This window comes from Hyperolius riggenbachi, chromosome 2 (genome assembly GCF_040937935.1).
Source record: "Hyperolius riggenbachi isolate aHypRig1 chromosome 2, aHypRig1.pri, whole genome shotgun sequence".
NCBI classification, from domain to species: domain Eukaryota; kingdom Metazoa; phylum Chordata; class Amphibia; order Anura; family Hyperoliidae; genus Hyperolius; species Hyperolius riggenbachi.
The window spans coordinates 75576699-75598958 of record NC_090647.1 but is presented as its reverse complement, the minus strand read 5'-3'; the positions used below and the strand labels follow the sequence as shown (position 1 = coordinate 75598958).

At 43.2% G+C, this 22260-nt stretch overlaps 1 protein-coding gene across 6 annotated transcripts in view; it reads left to right on the top strand.

Moving 5' to 3' along the window:
• The window catches only part of LOC137545556 (protein mono-ADP-ribosyltransferase PARP4-like), a 168535-nt gene that overhangs the window by 101030 nt on the left and 45245 nt on the right, over positions 1–22260 (top strand). For all 6 annotated transcript variants that reach the window (XR_011026055.1, XR_011026054.1, XM_068266922.1 and 3 more), the window contains exons 29-35: positions 1127–1222; positions 3331–3429; positions 6140–6196; positions 7231–7269; positions 11732–11785; positions 13880–13933; positions 21966–22049. Coding sequence is in view for 4 of the 6 variants with exons in the window: in XM_068266922.1 (XP_068123023.1) it covers positions 1127–1222; positions 3331–3429; positions 6140–6196; positions 7231–7269; positions 11732–11785; positions 13880–13933; positions 21966–22049 (483 nt within the window). In the remaining 2 variants the exon portion in view is untranslated. The remainder of the gene's footprint in view (positions 1–1126; positions 1223–3330; positions 3430–6139; positions 6197–7230; positions 7270–11731; positions 11786–13879; positions 13934–21965; positions 22050–22260) is intronic.

Here is a 22260-nt window from a genome sequence, read left to right as displayed (position 1 = left end):
GTTGGACCTTTCAACAGGACAATGATCCCAAGCATACCTCCAAGTCCAGTAGAGCATGGTTGCAGATTAAAGGCTGGAACATTTTGGAGTGGCCATCGCAGTCACCAGACTTAAATCCGATTGAGAACCTCTGGTGGGACTTAAAGAAAGCAGTTGCAGCGCGCAAGCCTAAGAATGTGACTGAACTGAAGGCTTTTGCCCATGAAGAATGGGCTAAGATACCCGTAGATCGCTGCACGACACTTGTGTCAAGCTGTGCTTCACGTTTAAAAGCTGTTATAACTGGAAAAGGATGTTGTACTTAGTCCTAAGAATGAATGTCACTTGGGGGTTGAATAAAACTGATAATGATGTGAGCACAGAAAAGACATTTGTGGTTATTTCAATTTCATTATAAATGTTATGTTATATTTGTCTGACTTACAAGTGCCTCTTTGATTTAATTGTAAACAAGATGACTGAAATGATCAAAATCAATGTCAAACTGGCCAAAACACTCAATTTCAGTGGGGGTTGAATCATTTTGAACACAACTGTATGTACACACTAGGTGAATGACAGGTAGACCTATTGAATAAGACCCAAACAAAAGACTGCAAAGAGTTTGGGTGTTCTCTAAAGGCTGGTACACATAATGCAATTTTCCTGTCAGACCAATGGGTCAATCATTTCTGGAATATCCGATCTGCTCCTAATCGAGAACTGGATTGATTTTAAGATCAGTACTGCACAAAATCAATTCCAGTCTCTATAGGATCCCTCCGATGAAAGTTCCACTGAACAGGGCAGGTGTGATTTTGACCGCATGTGCACAGCTTGTCCACAAGCTCTTTCTATCACTTTGCATGCGCAGGTCAAAACTCATGCATGCACAGTTCAGAATCATTTTGCGCCATTCAAAGGAACTGCCAGGAGGCTGGGAATATAAGAGGACCGGGAACAGGATGGATTTTGAGGACAACGGGCAGCATCTGGGCTCTCAGAAGGCGGTAAGCTAGCCCACATTTGGTTTCATTCAGTGATTTTTTCTTAATTCAGGGGTACTATAACAGTAACCACATGACGAGCGACCCTAAGCCCAGATCATAGTTATTTCTGTGACCCTGTTATTTCTTGTCTCATACAGATGGTGAAACAGAAGTTGAAATCCTTTATCATTGAGCTCAGTAAGGAGCACTCCATTGTGACTCAGTTCACAAGCTTCATTGCTGTAGAAAAGCGGGTGAGTGTCAGGCAGCCATTCTACTTAATAAAGTTTTATTTTTGTTGTGCATTCGCATGTACTGTGGTCATCACCTCACCTCCCACATGATTAGCTGTAACGATTGGTGCTAGCAAGATCAGAGTTCTGATTATCAGGTGATCTGCAGTATCACCTATAATGCAGATATATACCTGATTATATGGTGATCTACAGAATCACCAATAATACAGATATACAAATACTGAAGTATAAGCTGACAATACAAATAGCCCCTGAGAGGTAAGGTGAGCTATACACACTTTAAAGCACTGAGTGTAGTGATTGGTGCCACAGTAAGTACTGACAGTATTAACAATACCTCACCAGAGGAGCTGGTGGGTACTCCCAGTACTGCACCTCTCAACAGAGACAAGGGCTCCCTGGTGAGAGTAGAGTGGTCAGACAGATCAGTTCAGCAACAGATAGACAGATTAAGGTACAGAATCGACAGGCAGAGGCAGAACGTATTTCAGGCAGGGTTGGCAGCAGGATCAAATAGGCTAAGGTACAGAATCACTAAGAGTTAGATTGGTCAGAGCTAGCCAGAGTCATACACAGATAATAAGAGTAATCAACAATAGTAATAATAATTCCTAGTCTTGTGTGAAATCCCTGGTTTCCTCCCAGATCAAAGCACACCGGAACTATCTAAGGTCTGAGCGCTAACACGAAGTATTCACGACAGCAGACAAATTGCAAGTGAAGCCGAGAGGCTTAAAGGGAAGGTCCAAGCAAAAAAAAAAAATGAGTTTCACTTACCTGGGGCTTCTACCAGCCCCATGTAGCCATCCTGTGCCCTCATAGTCACTCACTGCTGCTCCAGTCCCCCGCTGGCAGCTTTCTGACCTCGGAGGTCAGGGCCGCATTGCGTACATTTTTACGCATTCCCGCTAGTGCAGGAACATTAACATATACATTTTTACGCGTTAGTGGTGCAACGCATACATTTTTGTTCCTGCACTAGCTGGAATGCGTAAAAATGTATGCAATGCGGCCCTGACCTCCGAGGTCAGAAAGCTGCCAGCGGGGGACTGGAGCAGCAGTGAGTGACTACGAGGGCACAGGATGGCTACATGGGGCTGGTAGAAGCCCCAGGTAAGTGAAACTCATTTTTTTTTTTTTGCTTGGACCTTCCCTTTAAGAAGCGGAGGAGACCCTCAAGGCACGCCCACCAGCCTCAGCCAATCAGGCGAGGCGAGCGTGCCCTCTGACGTCAGCCGACCAGCTGGTCAGCTGACGCGCCTCCTCCTGGCATAAAGATTCTGACGGTGAGCGCGCGCACGCGCTAATGTGCCCTGGAGATCAGCAGAGACACGTGTCCCCGGCGTACTAGACCCCTGGGACGCGGAAAACCTGGCAGGCAGGGACCCAGCAATGCCCGCGGTGGACCCACCGTCCACAGCAGCCGCCAAGCGCTGATTGCCCACACCTGTCCTCGGCGTGCTAGACGCCCGAGGCACAGGGAGAGTGGCAGGCAGGGAACCAGAAGCAGCTGCGGTGGTACTGCTATCCACCGCAGCTGATAAGTCACTATTCATTACATTGGCATGTCCTGGCGTCTTCAGGACATTTTATTCTGTATTAAAAGAAAACTTGTAATAAATAAAAGTGCCCTTGGGGGATACTTACCTCAGGAGGGAGAAGCCTCTGGATCTCAATCAGGCTTCCCCCTTCCTCCTGTGCACTGGCTCCCTCGATCAGCAACAGATGGCAGTATTTACCTTTGGGATCCAGCGCAGGCGCAGTACCAGCTTCCCCTTTGGGATCCTGCGGAAATAGTCGAGCCCATTGTTTACTCATTGATCTTTATAGAGACACTTTTGTTGTTTGTGTTATTGGATGTCATACTAATGATTTCAATGAAGACTAGTTATTTATGAGGTAAAAAATTCTCCCAAAATGCTCTATGGTTCTATCCAGGAGGCAGAAGTTGGGAATAGCAAATCACATTTTGTAGCAGTTGATCCAGTTAGCTTGCATCTGTGCTCATTATTCACTGATTTTCTAACCTCATCTTCCTCCTGGATGAAGCTAATTACTGGATAATTCTTTGTTCCTCAGTATGAAAGTGTGATGTTTCCTTTCAGAGTGCAGAGGAGAGCGAGAACATTGAACCAAACATTGATGAGATCCTCTCTGCTGAAGATGTGGATTTATTGCCGTACATGGACTATAAAGAGGATGAGGTCAGTTTTACAGCTATAGCCTGTGGGTGAGATTATCCTGATGTGTTTATAGAATCCAGAAACAAGATAACTGACAATCAGTATTCATGAATATACAGTGGTGTAGCTTAGGAGCTGTGGGCCCCGATGCAAGTTTTACATTGGGGCCCCCCAAGCATTCTACACATGACAATTAATACTGCGCACCAAAACCTGCCAATGGCAACTACAGTGTCAGAGGTGCAAGAAGGGGATGGGGAGCAGTTTGTTAATGATTACCACTGTTCAAAGTATCTATAGAAGTGATTATTATGAGCACAGGACCAACAGAAAGCTAATGCTGTAGTTGAGGGAGGGCCGTATGGGGCCCCTCTGGCCCAAGGGCCCCGATGCAGTTGCTACCTCTGCACCCCCTATTGCTACGCCCCTGTGAATATACAGGATCTTCTCAAAAAATTAGCATATTGTGATAAAGTTCCTTACTTTCTGTAATGTACTGATTAACATTAGACTTTCATATATTTTAGATTCATTACACACAACTGAAGTAGTTCAAGCCTTTTATTGTTTTATCTTATTGATGATTTTGGCATACAGCTCATGAAAACCCAAATTTCCTATCTCAAAAAATTAGCATATTTCATCCGACCAATAAAAGAAAAGTGTTTTTAAAACAAAAAAAGTCAACCTTCAAATAATTATGTTCAGTTATGCACTCAATACTTGGTCGGGAATCCTTTTGCAGAAATGACTGCTTCAATGCGGCGTGGCATGGAGGCAATCAGCCTGTGGCACTGCTCAGGTGTTACGGAGGCCCAGGATGCTTCGATAGCGGCCTTAAGCTCATCCAGAGTGTTGGGTCTTGCGTCTCTCAACTTACTCTTCACAATATGGGGTTCAGGTCAGGAGAGTTGGCAGGTCAACTGAGCACAGTAATACCATGGTCAGTAAACCATTTACCAGTGGTTTTGGCACTGTGAGCAGGTGCCAGGTCGTGCTGAAAAATGAAATCTTCATCTCCATAAAACTTTTCAGCAGATGGAAGCATGAACCCACTTTTGAACCAGAAACAGCGGCAGAAGCGCCTGACCTGGGCTACAGAGAAGCAGCACTGGACTGTTGCTCAGTGGTCCAAAGTACTTTTTTCGGATGAAAGCAACTTTTACATGTCATTCGGAAATCAAGGTGCCAGAGTCTGGAGGAAGACTGGGGAGAGGGAAATGCCAAAATGCCTGAAGTCCAGTGTCAAGTATCCGCAGTCAGTGATGGTCTGGGGTGCCATGTCAGCTGCTGGTGTTGGTCCACTGTGTTTTATCAAGGGCAGGGTCAATGCAGCTAGCTATCAGGAGATTTTGGAGCACTTCATGCTTCCATCTGCTGAAAAGCTTTATGGAGATGAACATTTCATTTTTCAGCACGACCTGGCACCTGCTCACAGTGCCAAAACCACTGGTAAATGGTTTGCTGACCATGGTATTACTTTGCTCAATTGGCCTGCCAACTCTCCTGACCTGAACCCCATAGAGAATCTGTGGGATATTGTGAAGAGAAAGTTGAGAGGCGCAAGACCCAACAGTCTGGATGAGCTTAAGGCCGCTATCGAAGCATCCTGGGCCTCCATAACACCTGAGCAGTGATACAGGCTGATTGCCTCCATGCCACGCTGCATTGAAGCAGTCATTTCTGCAAAAGGATTCTCGACCAAGTATTGAGTGCATAACTAAACATAATTATTTGAAGGTTGACTTTTATTGTTTTAAAAACACTTTTCTTTTATTGGTCGGATGAAATATGCTAATTTTTTGAGATAGGAAATTTGGGTTTTCATGAGCTGTATGCCAAAATCATCAATAAGAAAAACAATAAAAGGCTTGAACTACTTCAGTTGTGTGTAATGAATCTAAACTATATGAAAGTCTGATGTTTATCAGTACATTACAGAAAATAATGAACTTTATCACAATATGCTAATTTTTTTAAGAAGATCCTGTAATTATTTTCATCTATTAACATGGTGGCTATGCTACAGAAGCCAACATCTAATTGGCTGTAGTGGGCAATACCACTTGTTAGGCTCGGAGCACACGAAGGGGTTGATACACTAACCATAGTTGCGCTCATCAGCGCGAGTTAATTTTAGCACGTGCACACTATGAGCGGTCCTTGCTGCGCTCCCAAGTTATGCGCAACCGTTTTCAGTGCCGCATGCTAAACCTGTAGTGCAACCGCTACTACATCATTTAACGTAGTAGCAGCTGCACTAGTGAAGTATTGCGATTACGCTACAAGTATAGCACACGGCACTGAGAATGATGGTGCGTAACTTAGGAGCGCACACTACACTGCCAGGACCGCACGTACTGTGCCCACTAAAATTAACTTGCACTTACGAGTACAGTAATGGTCAGTGAATCAACCCCCATGTCTCCTGTCTCCTGCTGTCTGCTCTGTCAGCAGCAGATGTGAGCCGACCAGTGGACATGCAGAGAGTATGCGGTGGTGATGCATGAAGGAGACCCGCAGCACTGAAGTAGGGTAGGGGACTATTACACCATTCCCTGCCGTGTTCTGCATGTGGGAGGGGAGAGGGAGGAGGAGTGAGGCCCTCACAGTCCCACGGTAACAGGGGTAGCGACAAGAGCTATTGTTATACCCCTGAGGCCATCTGAGTTATCTTATTATTTCATCATGTGCAATAAAACTGGTTAATATAAGTTACATTTATTTCCAGGAAAAGAGAGAAGTACTGGATATGTACTGTGAAAAAACGAGTGAAGACATGGGCTTTGTAAGTTCTTTCTGTACTTCAGCCACGTATGGCATTCTTTCTCCTGTTCTTCACCAAGCAGATGTTCTTACCTAGGTATCATTCTGTGCCATAGAATTATACACATGTCGGCTGTGTGTGTGTGTGGGGGGGGGGAGTAGTGAGATTAACACTTTGTGGCCAGCATTGCAGCTACAGAAGACTTATTGTACGACTGTTGCAGCTGCAATTCTGGCTGCTTACAGTTATTACCAGCAGAAGTAGAAGGTGGGCTAAGTCATTATTATTAATATATATTATTAATATATATTTTATATATTAACAATTAATATATACAGTGATAAAAGGATGACAGACATAACAACAGCATAGAACAAAGTTATACAAGGCAAACTGTACAAAATATTTGACCATGCGATATGGGCTTGTTAGGTAGGCCCAGTAATACAAGTACAGGCTGTCATAGGACAGGAGCACATGATCCTGTAGATTACACTGGGGAATGGAGGACCCTGCCAGAGGCTTACAATCTAAGGGGGTGGGGTGGATACACTAGGTGGGGCTGTGGAATAAATATTCAGTAGAGAGTTACTGTGTGGTAGGGGGTGGGTAGGCCATCTTGAAGAGGTGGGTTTTGAGGGCTTGTTTGAATGTTTTGAAGGAGGGAGCAATTCAGATGGGTGGTTGAAGGACGTTCCAGAGGGTGGGGGAGTCATGTGGTCTGTGCTGATAGAAAAAGATTGGCTTGTGTTCCCTCCATATTCCTCCATGACTGCTTCCTGCATCAAGCCCCATCCGAGTGGGCTCCCATTTTCCTGGGGGATATCTGCCTTCATGGGGGATAAACCACTGCCCATATAGGGGATGCTGGCATGTGGGTGCATGCTGCTTTTAAAAGTATTTTTTCAGTAAATTAAGATGTACCAAACACATTTATTTGGTAATGGGATGTGTTAAGTAAAATGATTGCAGCACCAAACTATAAAAAATGGCCAGGTAAGGAAAGCTGCATAAAATGAAGCAATCACACTGAATAATCATATATTTCTTTTCAGGCTCTATATGACGATTTTGACATCTGTGCCAGTAACTCTGTGAGTTCTCTTTGTATTTCCATTCATATAATTTGCATATATGTTTTTTTTTTTTTGCCTCCTGATACAAGGAAAGGTGTATTTCCATCATGTGTCATCTGACTGGCCGTGTAAGCATTAGGCCTGGTTCACTCTACACTCAAAATAGTTCAGTTTACTGAATTGGGGGGCAGCGGATGAACAGACGCGTTGACAGATTCTGTGTTAAAGGGACCGTGAGCAGTGCATAGAAATGAAAATCTCACCTGGGGCTTCCTCCAGCCCGCCCGTAACCCACGAGGTCCTCTGGGTCCCCTCCGTGGTCTCACTGATGGCTCTATTAAGCTGGCGACTTCCGCTGAAGTGAGCTACTGCACCTGCAGCCCGTATGCACACCTGACTTGATCACGCGCTCATTGCCGTAAGCTTCCTGCGCATGTGCGATTCTTAAAGTGTACCAGAGACTAAGCACCTCATGTAGTTTAACATATATATCAGTGGGAACATTAGAGAAAACACCTACCCCGCTCTCTGTTTCATCCTTCACTGCTCAGCCTGCTTGTTATCAGCCCTGATAAAATCCCTGACTCAGCATTCAGTCTGGCTTTGCTCAGGAATCATTATAGCTGAGTGTGTCTTCTCTGATGCCTTTTCAAGCCCAAGCCTGCCCGCCTCTGGCTCTGCTTTCCTGTTCTGTAATCTTGCAGCATCACAGAGAGCTGTTATGTGATGGGAGGAGCTGCTGGTGCCGAGGAAGTAGCTATGCATGTTTTTTTTTTTTATTAATCTATATTTGTTAGTCATAAGAGGTTTTTAGAAATGGTGATTTCATTTTGCACACAGCCCACTAAATAATGTGCTTTTCTGATGAACTGTGTTTTGCATGGAGTTTTATTAAAAAAACAAACAAAAAAAACACAAAAAACGGTACACGAGAGCGGTGAAAATACCAGGTATAATATTTCTTTTGTAAAATCCATCAGGGCCGGCGCTACCATAGAGGCAAAGGGGGCAATTTCCCCAGGGCCCCAGAGCTTGTAGGGGCCCCCAGTGGCTTCAAGTAGAAAAACATTTTTTCTAAAAGACCTTATAGTTTTTGAGAAAATTGATTTTAAAGTTTCAAAGAAAAAAAATACACATGTAAAAACCTGCCGACTTTAACGGTTAATAGCAAATCCACCTTAAATGCTAGAAACCCTAAATTTGCAGGATATGTTAAGGAGATCATTGGGAATAAGAGGTAAAAACAATTTTTCAAAAAGACCTTATAGTTTTTGAGGAAATCGATTTTAAAGTTTCAAAGGAAAAAAGTATACTTTTAAATGCGGTAAATGTCACTTTTAGTAGCAAATTTTACATGTATCAAAAGAAAGAGCAATACATTTTCTGATGGGGTTTCCAGGGGGTATATACGCAGCCGCAGCGCTTTGGCCAGGGATCGGTATGCTGTATGAAGATCCCTGGCATTTTTTCCTATTTTTCCAATTTTTTTTTTATGTTTAGAGTATGGTAATTTTTTTTTTTAATGATGTGGGGTCCCCCCTCCTGAAATGTTTTGACCCCTTGTCCCCCATGCAGGCTGGGGTAGCCAGAATGTGGAGCTCCGACCGATTGGGGCTTCACACCCTGTCTATACCAGCTACAAAAAAGGTCCCTTAATGCCGATTTTTGTTCCGGGTATCTGTTGGGCGGGCCCCCCAGGTTTATTTTGCCCTGGGGCCCCATTGTTGCTTAAACCGGCCCTGTCGGGGATATGTTTATTTTGTGCCAAAGCGTTCATCTGTTTTCCTCTAAAAAGCCTGAATTGCTCATGCGCAGGAGGCTTACAGCGCCAGGTGCGTGATAGAGTCGGGCGCGCAGATGGGCGCACAGGCATAGTAGCTCACAACTTCAGCCAAAGTTGCCTGCTTAACGAACGCAAGCAGGACCACGGAGGGGACCAAAGGACGCCGAGGGACCTCGCGAGCTACTGGGAGCTGGAGGAAGCCCCAGGTAAGGGCGGATTTTGATTTGTATGCACTGCTCAGGTTCCCTTTAAATATAGGAACCATTCAGGCTTGTCTGTTGTGAATGGATCGACTGTCTGTGTCACAGTGATAGTCCATGATTATTCACACTAAGCTGCATAGAGAGAAAAAACACCACAAAGTGGCCCATGTGCAATTCACTTTTTCTCCTGAGTTTTCTCCTAGGTCATATTTTCAAACTTGTCAAAAAAATCCCTTTCAAACCACCAGCCTGCAAGAAAATGCTCAAAATAATTTTTTAGTACTTTTTCTAACTACTTTTGGGTACAAAAAGTTAATTGCATATGGGCCAATGTGTGATAAAGTCACCAAGTGTAATATAGATTAGCCACAGTTCCAAATAGCTTAAATTACCCCTGGCCTGAACTGGAGCAAAAACTGTCCTTAAGGTTTGTCCTTAGTGGTCATATTCGACGGAATCCTCCCGGTGAATATGAAAAACCAGGAATTTCTCTCTATCGATGGCACGCAAATCCAAACTGCACAAGCGCAAGTTACAATCCATTCAAGCACAGAGAAACAGGGCTGTGAAGTCGATACAAAAATGTTCCAACTCCGCTTGCAGGGCTATGGAGAGGGTTCTAAAAATATCCGACTCCAACTCCTCAGTTTATGAAACCTCCAACTCCAGGCACCCAAAAATTGCTCTGACCCCTCGACTCCACAGCCCTGCGGAGAAAGCATGCACTTATTCACAAGTGCTTTCTTTGAATGCGCAAGCGCAGCTCGAAACTCACATCGGTGCACTTCAGAATAGGAACTTTGAGGTGGCACAGGAGCTATGGGTAATGGGAAAGGGTATATCCCAAAGACATTGAGTAACACACTTTTGCAAAAGTTATCTAGCCCACCATGGGCTTCATTTCATAGATTTTTGCCCTAGTTTAGGGGTACTTTAAAGCTTGCACCCCAAGCAGTGAACGCAGTGCAGAGGGTGCAGATCCATGATTAGTTGAAGCACCATAGAGAGTGATATCAGTCTGCCAAGACCAGAAAGTTTGTAAGGTCTATGCAATAAAGCAGGTTGTTTTGGCACATGACGCTAAGCGCAGAGCGCCAAATCTGGGTGCCCCATAGCAGTAATGTAATACTTTGTGGGGCGCGTAAGTGTAATTCGGTGGTCCGGCCAGTTGCTGGACCCCAAATTACACCTCTCTGGGGAATAGTATTTAATGCCGCCAGAGAGTTTTGTGACAGCAGGGGGAGCTGTCATTCGGCTCGCCCTGTGCCCAACTCACTGGCGACACGTACATACGTACGCCCATGCAAGGCCTATGTCACAGTTGTAATGAATCCCACATGTAGACAGACTGAGCAGCATATAGATGGCTCCATGCCAAACATGTTTCGCTAGACTTGTCGTGGCTTTCTCATGGGCCACAGTGAAGCTAATTCTATAGTTGCTTGGAAGGGTGCAGATGGTGGTTTGGGGTGTATTAGATTAGAGGTATGGACAGGACATGGTTCATAAAATGTTTTAAAGGCAAAGCTTTGAAGTTTAAAAATTATTTTAGGTATAAATTAAAAAAAGGACAAAAAATTATTAATTTGATAATTCTGAGATGATTTTGTGGCACAAATCCAAAAAGCAGAATTCTTTGATCCTCTTGACAGGCACACTGGCACTTGTATTGGAGGACACTTGCAAGAAGAAAGTTAGTTAATAAAGCAGAAATAGTAGTTGACCAGTTAACCCTTTCACACTGGGGCGCTTTAAGTCAATGTAAGTATATGGTGAAGGAGCTTATTTTAAATGTTTTTCACGGCAGTGTTGTGGCGGGATTTTTTCCACACGTTTCTTTTTTTCGGCCACAGGAAGTGAGCGCTAGAGAGCCATACGTTTATCATATTTGCTTTTGTGCATAAGTATTATTATTCATTTAGAAATTACAAGTTCCCAAAGTACACTTTTATTGCTCTGAGAGCTGACTTTGCATTTTATTCATAACAGGTTTATTCATCTTTTAATTTAAGCACAAATACTTTCTGAGTCTCTGTCTGTGTTCAGGAGAGTCTGCACAGTCAGAGAATGTGTCACATTTCTCACTTGATACAATTAAGTAAACACAAGATAACATTATCTCCAGTTTGGATGCGTCCAGCTTTCCCGGCAGGTAACTTGCAAAGTCCTGTGTTTAACCCTTTGAATGCTGTTCTAGTAAAAAAAAAAAATTGGTGGTAGGATATAATATGCTGTAAATACGGTAATCTTTTAGAGCAAAGAATAAATGCTGGGTTTCATTCCGCTTTAAGCCATAGTTAGTTGCCTGTCAATGTTTTTGTTTAGGCTTTTGTTTACTGCATTTCCTCTACATAATGTAAATAGCCTCTACAAAAATAAATAAATAAAGGTTTGGTATTGGTGAAATTTAGACCGCAGACTTGCTGTGCACTGTTCTCATCCCAGAAGGCAGAAAAACTGTCTTATAACAGTTAGATTTTGTCTGTGTTTTTAGGCTTTTGGGTCCGGAGGAATGGCTCCTAGTTATTCTCCTACTTCTCCAGCTTATGTAAGTACTCATAATGGAATATTAGTAAGCATGACATTTAGTACATACTATAAAAAACAACACAAGTTAGAGTATTGGGGGATTAGAGTGAGCGGCTGTGTGGTTGCCTAAGAAGCTAAAGAGTCCCAGTGGTGCAAACCTGGGGGGGGAGGTTGAGGCCGAGTTCAGCAGGAGTACCGCTTAGGGGAAGAAGGTGTTCATGCCCCTGGTGGTTCTGGAGGGAATGGATCTGAAATGTCATCCCAACGGTAGGACCGGCTCTGACTGACCGAAGCGACGGGCAGTGGAGGACGGCAACGTGGGATCGATCGGAGCGGATGGGGCTGGAGGAAGCCCCAGGTATGTATAAAATCTTTTTAATTCAAGAGCTCTGGTACACTTTAAGGAGGAAGAAGGAAGATTTTGTACATAGAACTTGTATATAGGGAGGCTTCGGCACACACTGGAGACTGCTGTATAAGAATGAAGACGAAGGGGCAGTGGATGTGGGAGCAGCACGTACTGGAATGCCATAAAAAGAAATACCGTACTTTGCACACTTGGTATGTCCCATCACGGTGAGTCTTTTGCCTATACCCCGTATTGTGGCTAACTGTCCTATGTACTTTGAATTATGGAATAAATTAATGGATTTTAAGGTTGCGCTCCTCAAATTTTTTTTCCGGTCTTTATTGGTTGTTGTACTCTAGAGGATACAATTCCAACCCAAAATTCCAAATTTTTGTGGAATGTTAGTGCAGCCCTCTGTTTTCTGTTGGATATAGCACATACTAAAAGACTGGGTGATTGACGTCATTGTGTGCCTAAATAAACACTTTAATAAGGGGTACTATAATGGAGGAAATTACCATCAGGTAAATCGCAATGATCGAATCTGCAAGTAATCGATGGGGAATATCGACTAGTGTAGGGGCACCTTTACTGTTCTACAGCCACAATCATAACAACCTTTTTTAATCAATTCCCTGTACTCAAAAGTTGTTCTCTGTCAAGCAAGAGTTTTATGACTTGTAATTAGTTATCCGTGAGATAAGTATATGCCTCGGCACTTGAACCATGTAAACTCTCTTCTGTAGTGCCTGCAATCACCCAGTGCTCACAAAACACAGTGATGTGACCACCTCCAAAGCATAAAGACCACAATCAGGCTCTTACTTCATTGCACAGGGAGGTACACTTTAATAAAACACATAAAACAACAATTCACATTGAGGGTCCATGCACACTGGACACTGCACACTGTATTTCTGGTTTAGTGCTTATATCAACACCTACCAAGTCCAACTAGTTATCAGTGAGGGTTATAGCCCCAAACTAGAAACTGTAATTTGCATACCTGAACTCCTAACCCTTACGATGAGGTAAAAAAGGAACACAGTCTAGTTCTATGCAGGAATGGCACGTACATACATATGTTTATCTTATTATGTGATATGTCCGTTCAGGTACCCTTTAACAATATATACTTTCTTAAGTAGATAAATCCTAACTGATTGTTCTAATGGAATCAGCCCCTGGCTGAAAATCCTGCACTGGGATAGTTCTCCACCCCCAAATACACCTTAGCCAACCCCTTTATTACCTTTATGTCACCTATAAACAGGGCTGGATTTACATCACAGGAGCCTATAGGCACAGATATCCTGGTATCCTAAAATTCACCCTCCATGAACCTACAAACCCCTGCTGAACCACACCATAAGTGTGCTGGCTGGCCCAGTTGTGACTTCTTTCTTACTTCCCTTGCCCATCATAGGTAGCTACAGGTGTCCCTTAGCATTAGGTAGCCAGAGGTACCCTCAGTATTAAGTGGTTCTAGTGGTGCCCCCGACTGAAGGGAGATCTTGTCAGTGGAATGTTGAGAGCTGGGTGAGTAACCTCTCATTTACACTCTGCCTGGGACTCTGCATAGGAGAGAGGAGTGAGACGCCTTTCCATCATCAGGCGCCTGTAGGCACGTGCCTACAGTGCCTTATAGTAAATCCAGCCCTGCCTATAAACATTCCATTTCAGGAAATCCATATATGTGCATTTATTTCAATAGGTTTTGGTGCTGTTAAATTATAAACTGTTTTTTCTATATTTTGCTTTTAGGCACCTGAGCTTGAAAGAACGACTCCTGCTTATGCTCCCATTTCTCCATCTTATGTAAGTACTCAGGGTGAAAAGTTCACATGCATTAAACTATTTTATGGAAGGTTTTTTTTGTACTTTTATGGTTTGGAAAGAATAGTCTGCTCAGAATAGTATGTATTCTAAAGAGAAGATGCCAATGTGTGTCCACACCTAATATACATATCAGAAGACAGCTCTACACATATATATGGTGTAAAGATATGAACAACTTTATTTCTCAATCCAAGTAAAACAATTAAAAACAATTAAAATCTCCCGATTCAAATCAACAGTAATTGATATTCCAGCTCATAAACAACAATAATACAATAAATTCATAATAATCAAGCAACGTACAGGGAAGGCCACAAAAAATGCCTAGTGTAAAGTGCTATAGTATAGGTGCCTAGTGCAAAGTAAGCATATGCTACATGTATAAGTGCTATAGTATAAAGTGCCTGGTGCAAAGTAGGCAAATGCTATATGAATGAATGCTGTGCAAAAAACATAAGGGACAATTCATATGTCCATAGTCCTAGAAAAATGAAAAACCTCACACAATAGAATATAAAATATGAGAAAACCTCGCAAAAAGAAAATTATTGAGTCAAAACACAAACAAGTATGTGTGTGTGTAGAGATCACTGCATGTCCAGCCCCAACACAAAACGCTGGATCTGCTCATGCACATAAGCCCCACACACACAATCACTGTGCAAAGCAACTACAACTAGTTGCAATGTGCAAAATCATACATACAGTGCATGTTACATAAAAAGCATGGTTTTTCAGTTTTCTAGGACTATGGACATATGAATTGTCCCTTATGTTTTTTGCACAGCATTCATTCATATAGCATTTGCCTACTTTGCACCAGGCACTTTATACTATAGCACTTATACATGTAGCATATGCTTACTTTGCACTAGGCACCTATACTATAGCACTTTACACTAGGCATTTTTTGTGGCCTTCCCTGTACGTTGCTTGATTATTATGAATTTATTGTATTATTGTTGTTTATGAGCTGGAATATCAATTACTGTTGATTTGAATCGGGAGATTTTAATTGTTTTTAATTGTTTTACTTGGATTGAGAAATAAAGTTGTTCATATCTTTACACCATATATATGTGTAGAGCTGTCTTCTGATATGTATATTAGGTGTGGACACACATTGGCATCTTCTCTTTAGAATACTGGCTTTGTTTTTTGCCATTTTTTGTGTCTTTTGATACAAAGTTATTGAGCGCTCATTAAGTTTTTAAGTTTTTGATTATAATTTTGCTCAGAATAGTATGCCTTGCACACAAGTGCAATGAGTACCTAGCGGATTTATACTCGGGGCTGGAGTCCCACCCAGCTCCAACCTATCACAGCTCTGGATGGGCAGGAAAGTTTGCATTCATGTCATATGTGACCCAGTGATGGCTGTAAAGGTCGTGCAGCACCGACATCATGAGGTTTATGAATTGCGATACAAAATTTGTTGTATACGTTTTAGAATGCCCATATGAGTTACTGTACGTGGGAAAAACAACCAATGAACTAAAAAAACGTATTCAAAAACACATGTCAGTCATCAGAAGTAAAGACAATTACGACAAGTCACCCGTTGGGGTACACTTCCACATATATCACGGTGGGAACCCAGAGCTACTAAAATTTAAAGGGATCTATAGGATGGAAGTACCATCGAGAGGGGGAGACTTGGATAAGAAACTCAGACAAAGTGAGACGAGGTGGATCTACCAGCTAGGAACAATGACCCCCATGGTGTGAATACAGAATTCAGTTTTGCATCATTTCTCTAATGATCTAAGGGTGAGATAGATAACAAGTAGCTACAAGCACGTATAACAAAGTAGGAGGTGATCGGCCATGTCCAGGAGGGAGAATGATAAAAACGTGGAATTGTCACAAATCTACTGATGTGGATTAACAGGTGTTGAGAAAAGGGAGTATAAGTATGGGGACGATGACCTTGGTGGAAGTAATAGGTGAGGGTAGAAGTTGAGTGATGAGAGGAGTGCATGTATCTGGGTTTGTACTAGATAAGTGCACAATGGCATGGGAATACATGCCTGAAATCTTAAAATTAATTAAGTTCAAAGTACCCATTACCAGAAGACATTTTGAAAAAATCTGAGTAAATAACACTAGAAGCAATCTGTTAGAGACCCAGGAGAATTTAGAGGATGAAACTTGAAATTCTTTGGATGATTGTCTCAAAGAGGAGAAGAATATTGAAAGAACCATCTATTGAGAAAAGCTAAAAAAATCCTTCAGGAAGTGCACGAACCAAAAAGCCACATTGAATCTAGTGGTGCAATACTGGAAAAGTCCACAAGATGGAGCAGGCGACTATACGTCCAGAAACCCGCGTTGAAGCAATGTTCTGTGTCATGTATTACTGGAAACAACCACATGATGGCGGCAGACATAAGGCGACCAAACGGCCGGGTTAATAGTGATGAATGCGAATAAAACTGCAGTGTAGAAAATAACCACAAGATGGAGCAAACGTGAACGAACGATAGTTACGTAACGTACGCAATATAAGCTGGAACTCAAAGCCGCCCCCGTTGATCACATGATTAAGGGCTCTTTTCCACTATGAAATGCGATCGCAAATCGCGTTTCAATTTCCACCATGCGATTGCGATTGAGCTACTATACTCATTATAGTCCAGCTCAATCGCATACAAAACGCGGCAGGACAACGATTGCGCTTTGACCAAAATCGCATCGCAATCGGATCGCACTAATGGAAAATGCTGCTGCAGTTTCCATTAGTTTAATGTACCTTGCGATTTGCGATCAGAAGCAAATCGCAAATCGCAGGCTAGTGGAAAAAGGCCCTAAGGCCGGAAGCAGCCGATACGCGTGGTGAGGAGGTCCACGCTGCACTACAGCACACGCCAGCCTGATTTCCCTGCTGGAGCCCATACAGCAGTCCGGCGCCGGACAGACTCAGGGGCTGGTTACATGAAGGGACACAGGACTGACTTGAATCCAGCTGGAAGCCTATGCAGGCACACGCCCATCTGAGAATCAATACGAGGGAAGACCACAAGGCAGTACCAGTTCTGGGACTTCACAGCCATTGGGATGAATATCTTGGAATGCCACATAAGAAGATTATGACACATTGCTGGGAAGGACGGAATGGAGTGGTGAGAGCCTCTGTTGAGGCAGCAAGTACTCTATCCTATCAATATAGATGAATGCCAATCAGGTGCCCAGGGCGGGCTATTGCATGTGGGACTATAATTGAGGTGGCAGTACATACCCATGAATTAAGTGACTTGAATATGAGAAGCTAATCCCCTATTAGCTGGGGGGAATTGTTACTCGAGTCATAGAGTGTTGAAGTTTACTATTAGAGCTGAATTATGCCTGAGGGGATCCCGTGTGTGACAGAGGTGTGATAGTGCTGAGTGCATGAGCCCAGCCGGCTGTGCCATTTACCATCTGCAGCGTGTTTTATGGTTTTAATTTTTGATACAAAGTAATGTGCAGATTATGATATACCGTTAATAAAGTTTTTGTAAGTGACTTTGAAGCAGAGGTCGATACCATTTATTTTCTACAGCACCGCTGGGGCTGACAGATAGGTCAGAGAAACTCCAGGGCGCAGAGGCAGTGACCTCCCTGAAGAAAAGTCGAAACACCGTTCCCACCGCCTGGTGACAGACTGACCAGAGGCCTGGGGCTGTAGCAGGGCAGGAGAGGAGAGAGACAAGGATGTATACAAAGTGTGTATACTGTGTAATGTAAAAATCACGCAACCAAGGTCTTAAGGTGGCCATTAATGATACAACTGGCTGAATGATTGTTTACAAATGATCGTAAATGATCCATTGGGTCCACTAATGGACAAAAATCTCCTAACCTAATCCGATCAGCTTAACACGATCGATCTGAAAATTGGATCAATTTCATTCATCTGATTGCATTGATTAGGAGATTTTTGTCCATTAGTGGTCCCAAACAATTATTTACCATCGTTCATACGAATAATAAATTTGTAAACGATCGTTCGCGAATGGTTAGTGGCCACCTTTAAATACATTGATTTCGGGGACCAGTAAAAGTGTTTGTAAGTATGTGGGGAGGGGCTGCTGTTGGCCATGGGGAGGCTGGTGGTTGTGGCCTTGGGCAGTTAAAGGTACAAATCTGGCCCTGATAGGGCTGTTCAGGGAAGGAGGTTGGACATGGAATAGGAAGTCTTCTACAAGTGGAAAATGACAATTTCAAAGTAAAACTGGACAAGAAAGAGGGGAGCTGAATGAGCTGGGGCCGCACACAGAAGGGATTGTACACAGACGATTGGACTGCACATGGTATGTGAGGGAGGTTGGTTCATGTAGTGAGGCTTCTGCTCACAGTAGGCAATAGAACGTGGGGGTGGTTGTGGCAATACATGAAAGATGTCCTGGGAGACAAAATGTATAAGTCTATGAATGTGTCCGCTTCGTGGGATATACACAGCCGAGTTGCATTATTATGACCACCTAGTAATATCTAGAATAACTGCTGTACAGAGGGCAGCCAGATGCCATGAGACTGACTCATCAAGATGCTGGATGGTTGCAACAGGCATCTGGAACCTTGTGTGGTGTCATCTGGAACTGGTGTGTGGTGTTGAATCCAATCATCAAATATGTCAACAATGGAGAGATACCTACAGTGCCTTCCATAAGTATCAAGGAACCCAACGTTTATCAAGATAACATTTTCTAGACCGTAACTCTGCAGCCACAAGGTGTCATGGTCCGGCGGAGGTTGCACATTGGTGTCCATGGGTGTTCCAGTGTGTCCAAATAAGGTTCTATGCAAAAGGTTCTTAGTTTGATGTTCACGCCTATTACACATGACTTGAGTGAGTGTACACGAGGGCGCACATGTGTGTAGATGCTTACACGCCAATAGGCCTAGGTAAACCTGGAGAGTACCACTCAGTGGCTGCTGCAGTATTGCAGCTTGTTCCTGTGAAGGTCTCACCTTGTGTAAGGGTTCCACGGGCTGTTTGACATGGCCACCAAGACGTGTTTACAATTTTACAAACAAAGACGGCAATCTTTAACAGATAGACAGTGATCAGGCACAGCCTATAACACACCATGATTTAATCACTGTACCCCCAGGTGGATTATTGGAGTCCAAACATACCATTCACTGGTGAAGGACATTCAGGGGTGGGTACAGAGACTCTCACTAATGGGTACAGCAGTGGCTTCGGGTCTTTCAATGATTAAACGAGCATCAAGAAACCCAAAACAGATGTTATGCCCATCAGTGAGAGGCCCTGGATCCGTCTTTGTATTTCCGCCACCCATAAATGAGGTGTTTGGTCTCCAATAATCCCCATGTACACTTTAGACTATCCACTGTTGATGAATTAATGAAGGTGTGTTATAGACTGTGAACAATCATTGTCTGTTTGTTGAGAAGTTGGTCTTGGCCTGGTTGATGATGATCATGTTTTTTTCAATGCCTGATAACACGCTTTTCCCCATGATAGCCATGGTTGCTATATTGACAACTTCGAGACTTCCCACTTGATACTTGCTTTCACACATTCTTTGTGTATATACAGTACAGACCAAAAGTTTGGACACACTATCTCATTCAAAGAGTTTTCTTTATTTTCATGACTATGAACATTGTAGATTCACACTGAAGGCATCCAAACTATGAATTAACACATGTGGAAGTATAGTACATAACCAAAAAGTGTGAAACAACTGAAAATATGTCATATTCTAGGTTCTTCAAAGTAGCCACCTTTTGCTTTGATTACTGCTTTGCACACTCTTGGCATTCTCTTGATGAGCTTCAAGAGGTAGTCACCTGAAATGCTTTTACAACAGTCTTGAAGGAGTTCCCAGAGATGCTTAGCACTTGTTGGCTCTTTTGCCTTCACTCTGTGGTCCAGCTCACCCCAAACCATCTCGATTGGGTTCAGGTCTGGTGACTGTGGCGGCCAGGTCATCTGGCGCAGCACCCCATCACTCTCCTTCCTGGTCAAATAGCCCTTACACAGCCTGGAGGTGTGTTTGGGGTCATTGTCCTGTTGAAAAATAAATGATGGTCCAACTAAACGCAAACCGGATGGAATAGCATGCCGCTGCAAGATCCTATGGTAGCCATGCTGGTTCAGTATGCCTTCAATTTTGAATAAATCCCCAACAGTGTCACCAGCAAAGCACCCCCACACCATCACACCTCCTCCTCCATGCTTCACGGTGGGAACCAGGCATGTAGAGACCATTTGGTTACCTTTTCTGCGTCGGTGGTTGGAACCAAAAATCTCAAATTTGGACTCATCAGACCAAAGCACAGATTTCCACTGGTCTAATGTCCATTCCTTGTGTTCTTTAGCTCAAGCAAGTCTCTTCTGCTTGTTGTCTGTCCCTTAGCAGTGGTTTCCTAGCAGATATTCTACCATGAAGGCCTGATTCACACAGTCTCCTCTTAACAGTAGTTCTAGAGATGTGTCTGCTGCTAGAACTCTATGTGGCATTGACCTGGTCTCTAATCTGAGCTGCTGTTAACCTGTGATTTCTGAGGCTGGTGACTCGGATTAACTTATCCTCCGCAGCTGAGGTGACTCTTGGTCTTCCTTTCCTGGGGCGGTCCGCATGTGAGCCAGTTTCTTTGTAGCATTTGATGGTTTTTGGGACTGCACTTGGGGACACTTTCAAAGTTTTCCCAATTTTTCGGACTGACTGACCTTCAATTCTTAAAGTAATGATGGCCACTCATTTTTCTTTACTTAGCTGCTTTTTTCTTGCCGTAATACAAATTCTAACAGCCTATTCAGTAGGACTATCAGTTGTGTATCCACCTGACTTCTCCACAACACAACTGATGGTCCCAGCCCCCTTTATAAGGCAAGAAATCCCACTTATTAAACCTGATGTTATGATCACTTTTGCAACTTGTACTGCTGGCTGCAGTTTTACTGAAGACAAGCAGTTTTTGATGTCTTTGCGTGCATTTGCTCGCATAGTTTTGCATGCGCTTACACTGAGCGTTGATTCCATCTGCAGTCGCTCTGAAGTTAATGACAGGTTATTATGCTTTTGTGAAAACAAACATTGTCTGTTGCAATGGAGCTGCAATCCCTTTCTTGCAGGCTGCATATCATTGTCTGCTCTTTCCTGCTGTCAGCCTGTGATTGATTACCATTCACCTGTGTGGGAATCTGCATGTCTGCTCCCATTGGATTACCTCAGTATAAAGGACTGCTTCCTGCAGTGCTCCATAGGCTATCATAGTCTCAGATTCAGTCTGTTACTCTGTCCGTGTGGACTGCACTGACTCCTGCGAAGGGGTCAGTGAGTCCTTCCAGATTAGCTCTTGTTATCAGTATTTGCTACTTTGCTAGTCTTGCATCATATATCGGTTCATCACCAATATATACGCATACTAGAGTGTTTGTTATTTTCCTTGTATTCGTGTTACGTTAATACATCAGTGTCGCTGATATATACGTACACGAACTGTTTATATCCTGTATTTGTTTGTGGCTGTTCGGATCTACGCCTGCTCTGTGCGCCACATCTCCTGTTGGAGTCAGTCCTCTCCTCCACTAAACTGGGGATATCCTGGTTCCTTGTGCTAGCGTGTGTACCTCCTTTACGTCAGAATCCGCATTGTGTGCTGACCGTGGAGGATATACCACCAAGCGTAACACCTGACAGGGCACACCTGTGGAGTGAAAACCATTTCAGGTGACTACCTCTTGAAGCTCATCAAGAGAATGCCAATAGTGTGCAAAGCAGTAATCAAAGCAAAAGGTGGCTACTTTGAAGAACCTAGAATATGACATATTTTCAGTTGTTTCCCACTTTTTGGTTATGTACTATACTTCCACATGTGTTAATTCATAGTTTGGATCCCTTCAGTGTGAATCTACAATGTTTATAGTCATGCAAATAAAGAAAACTCTTTGAATGAGAAGGTGTGCCCAAACTTTTGTTCTGTACTGTATGTATGTGTATATATATATATATATATATATATATATATTCAGTTTATGTACTTTCTTGCGCAGCGTGGCCACATTCGTTCTCGTATGCAAGCTTCAGAGGTCCCAGCGTTGGAAAGATCTGGTGGAGGAGGACAGGAGAAGCCTGAGGTAAGGACTGAGATAAGTATCTGATTTATGTCCTAAAATAACCCGCAGGTTTGCTTTAAAGGACAACTGAAGCGAGAGGGATATGGAGGCTGCCATATTTGTTTCCTTTTAAGAAATACCAGTTGCCTGGCTGTCCTGGTAATCCTCTGCCTCTAATACTTTTAGTCATAGGCCCTGAACAAGCATGCATCATATGAGGTATTTCTGACAT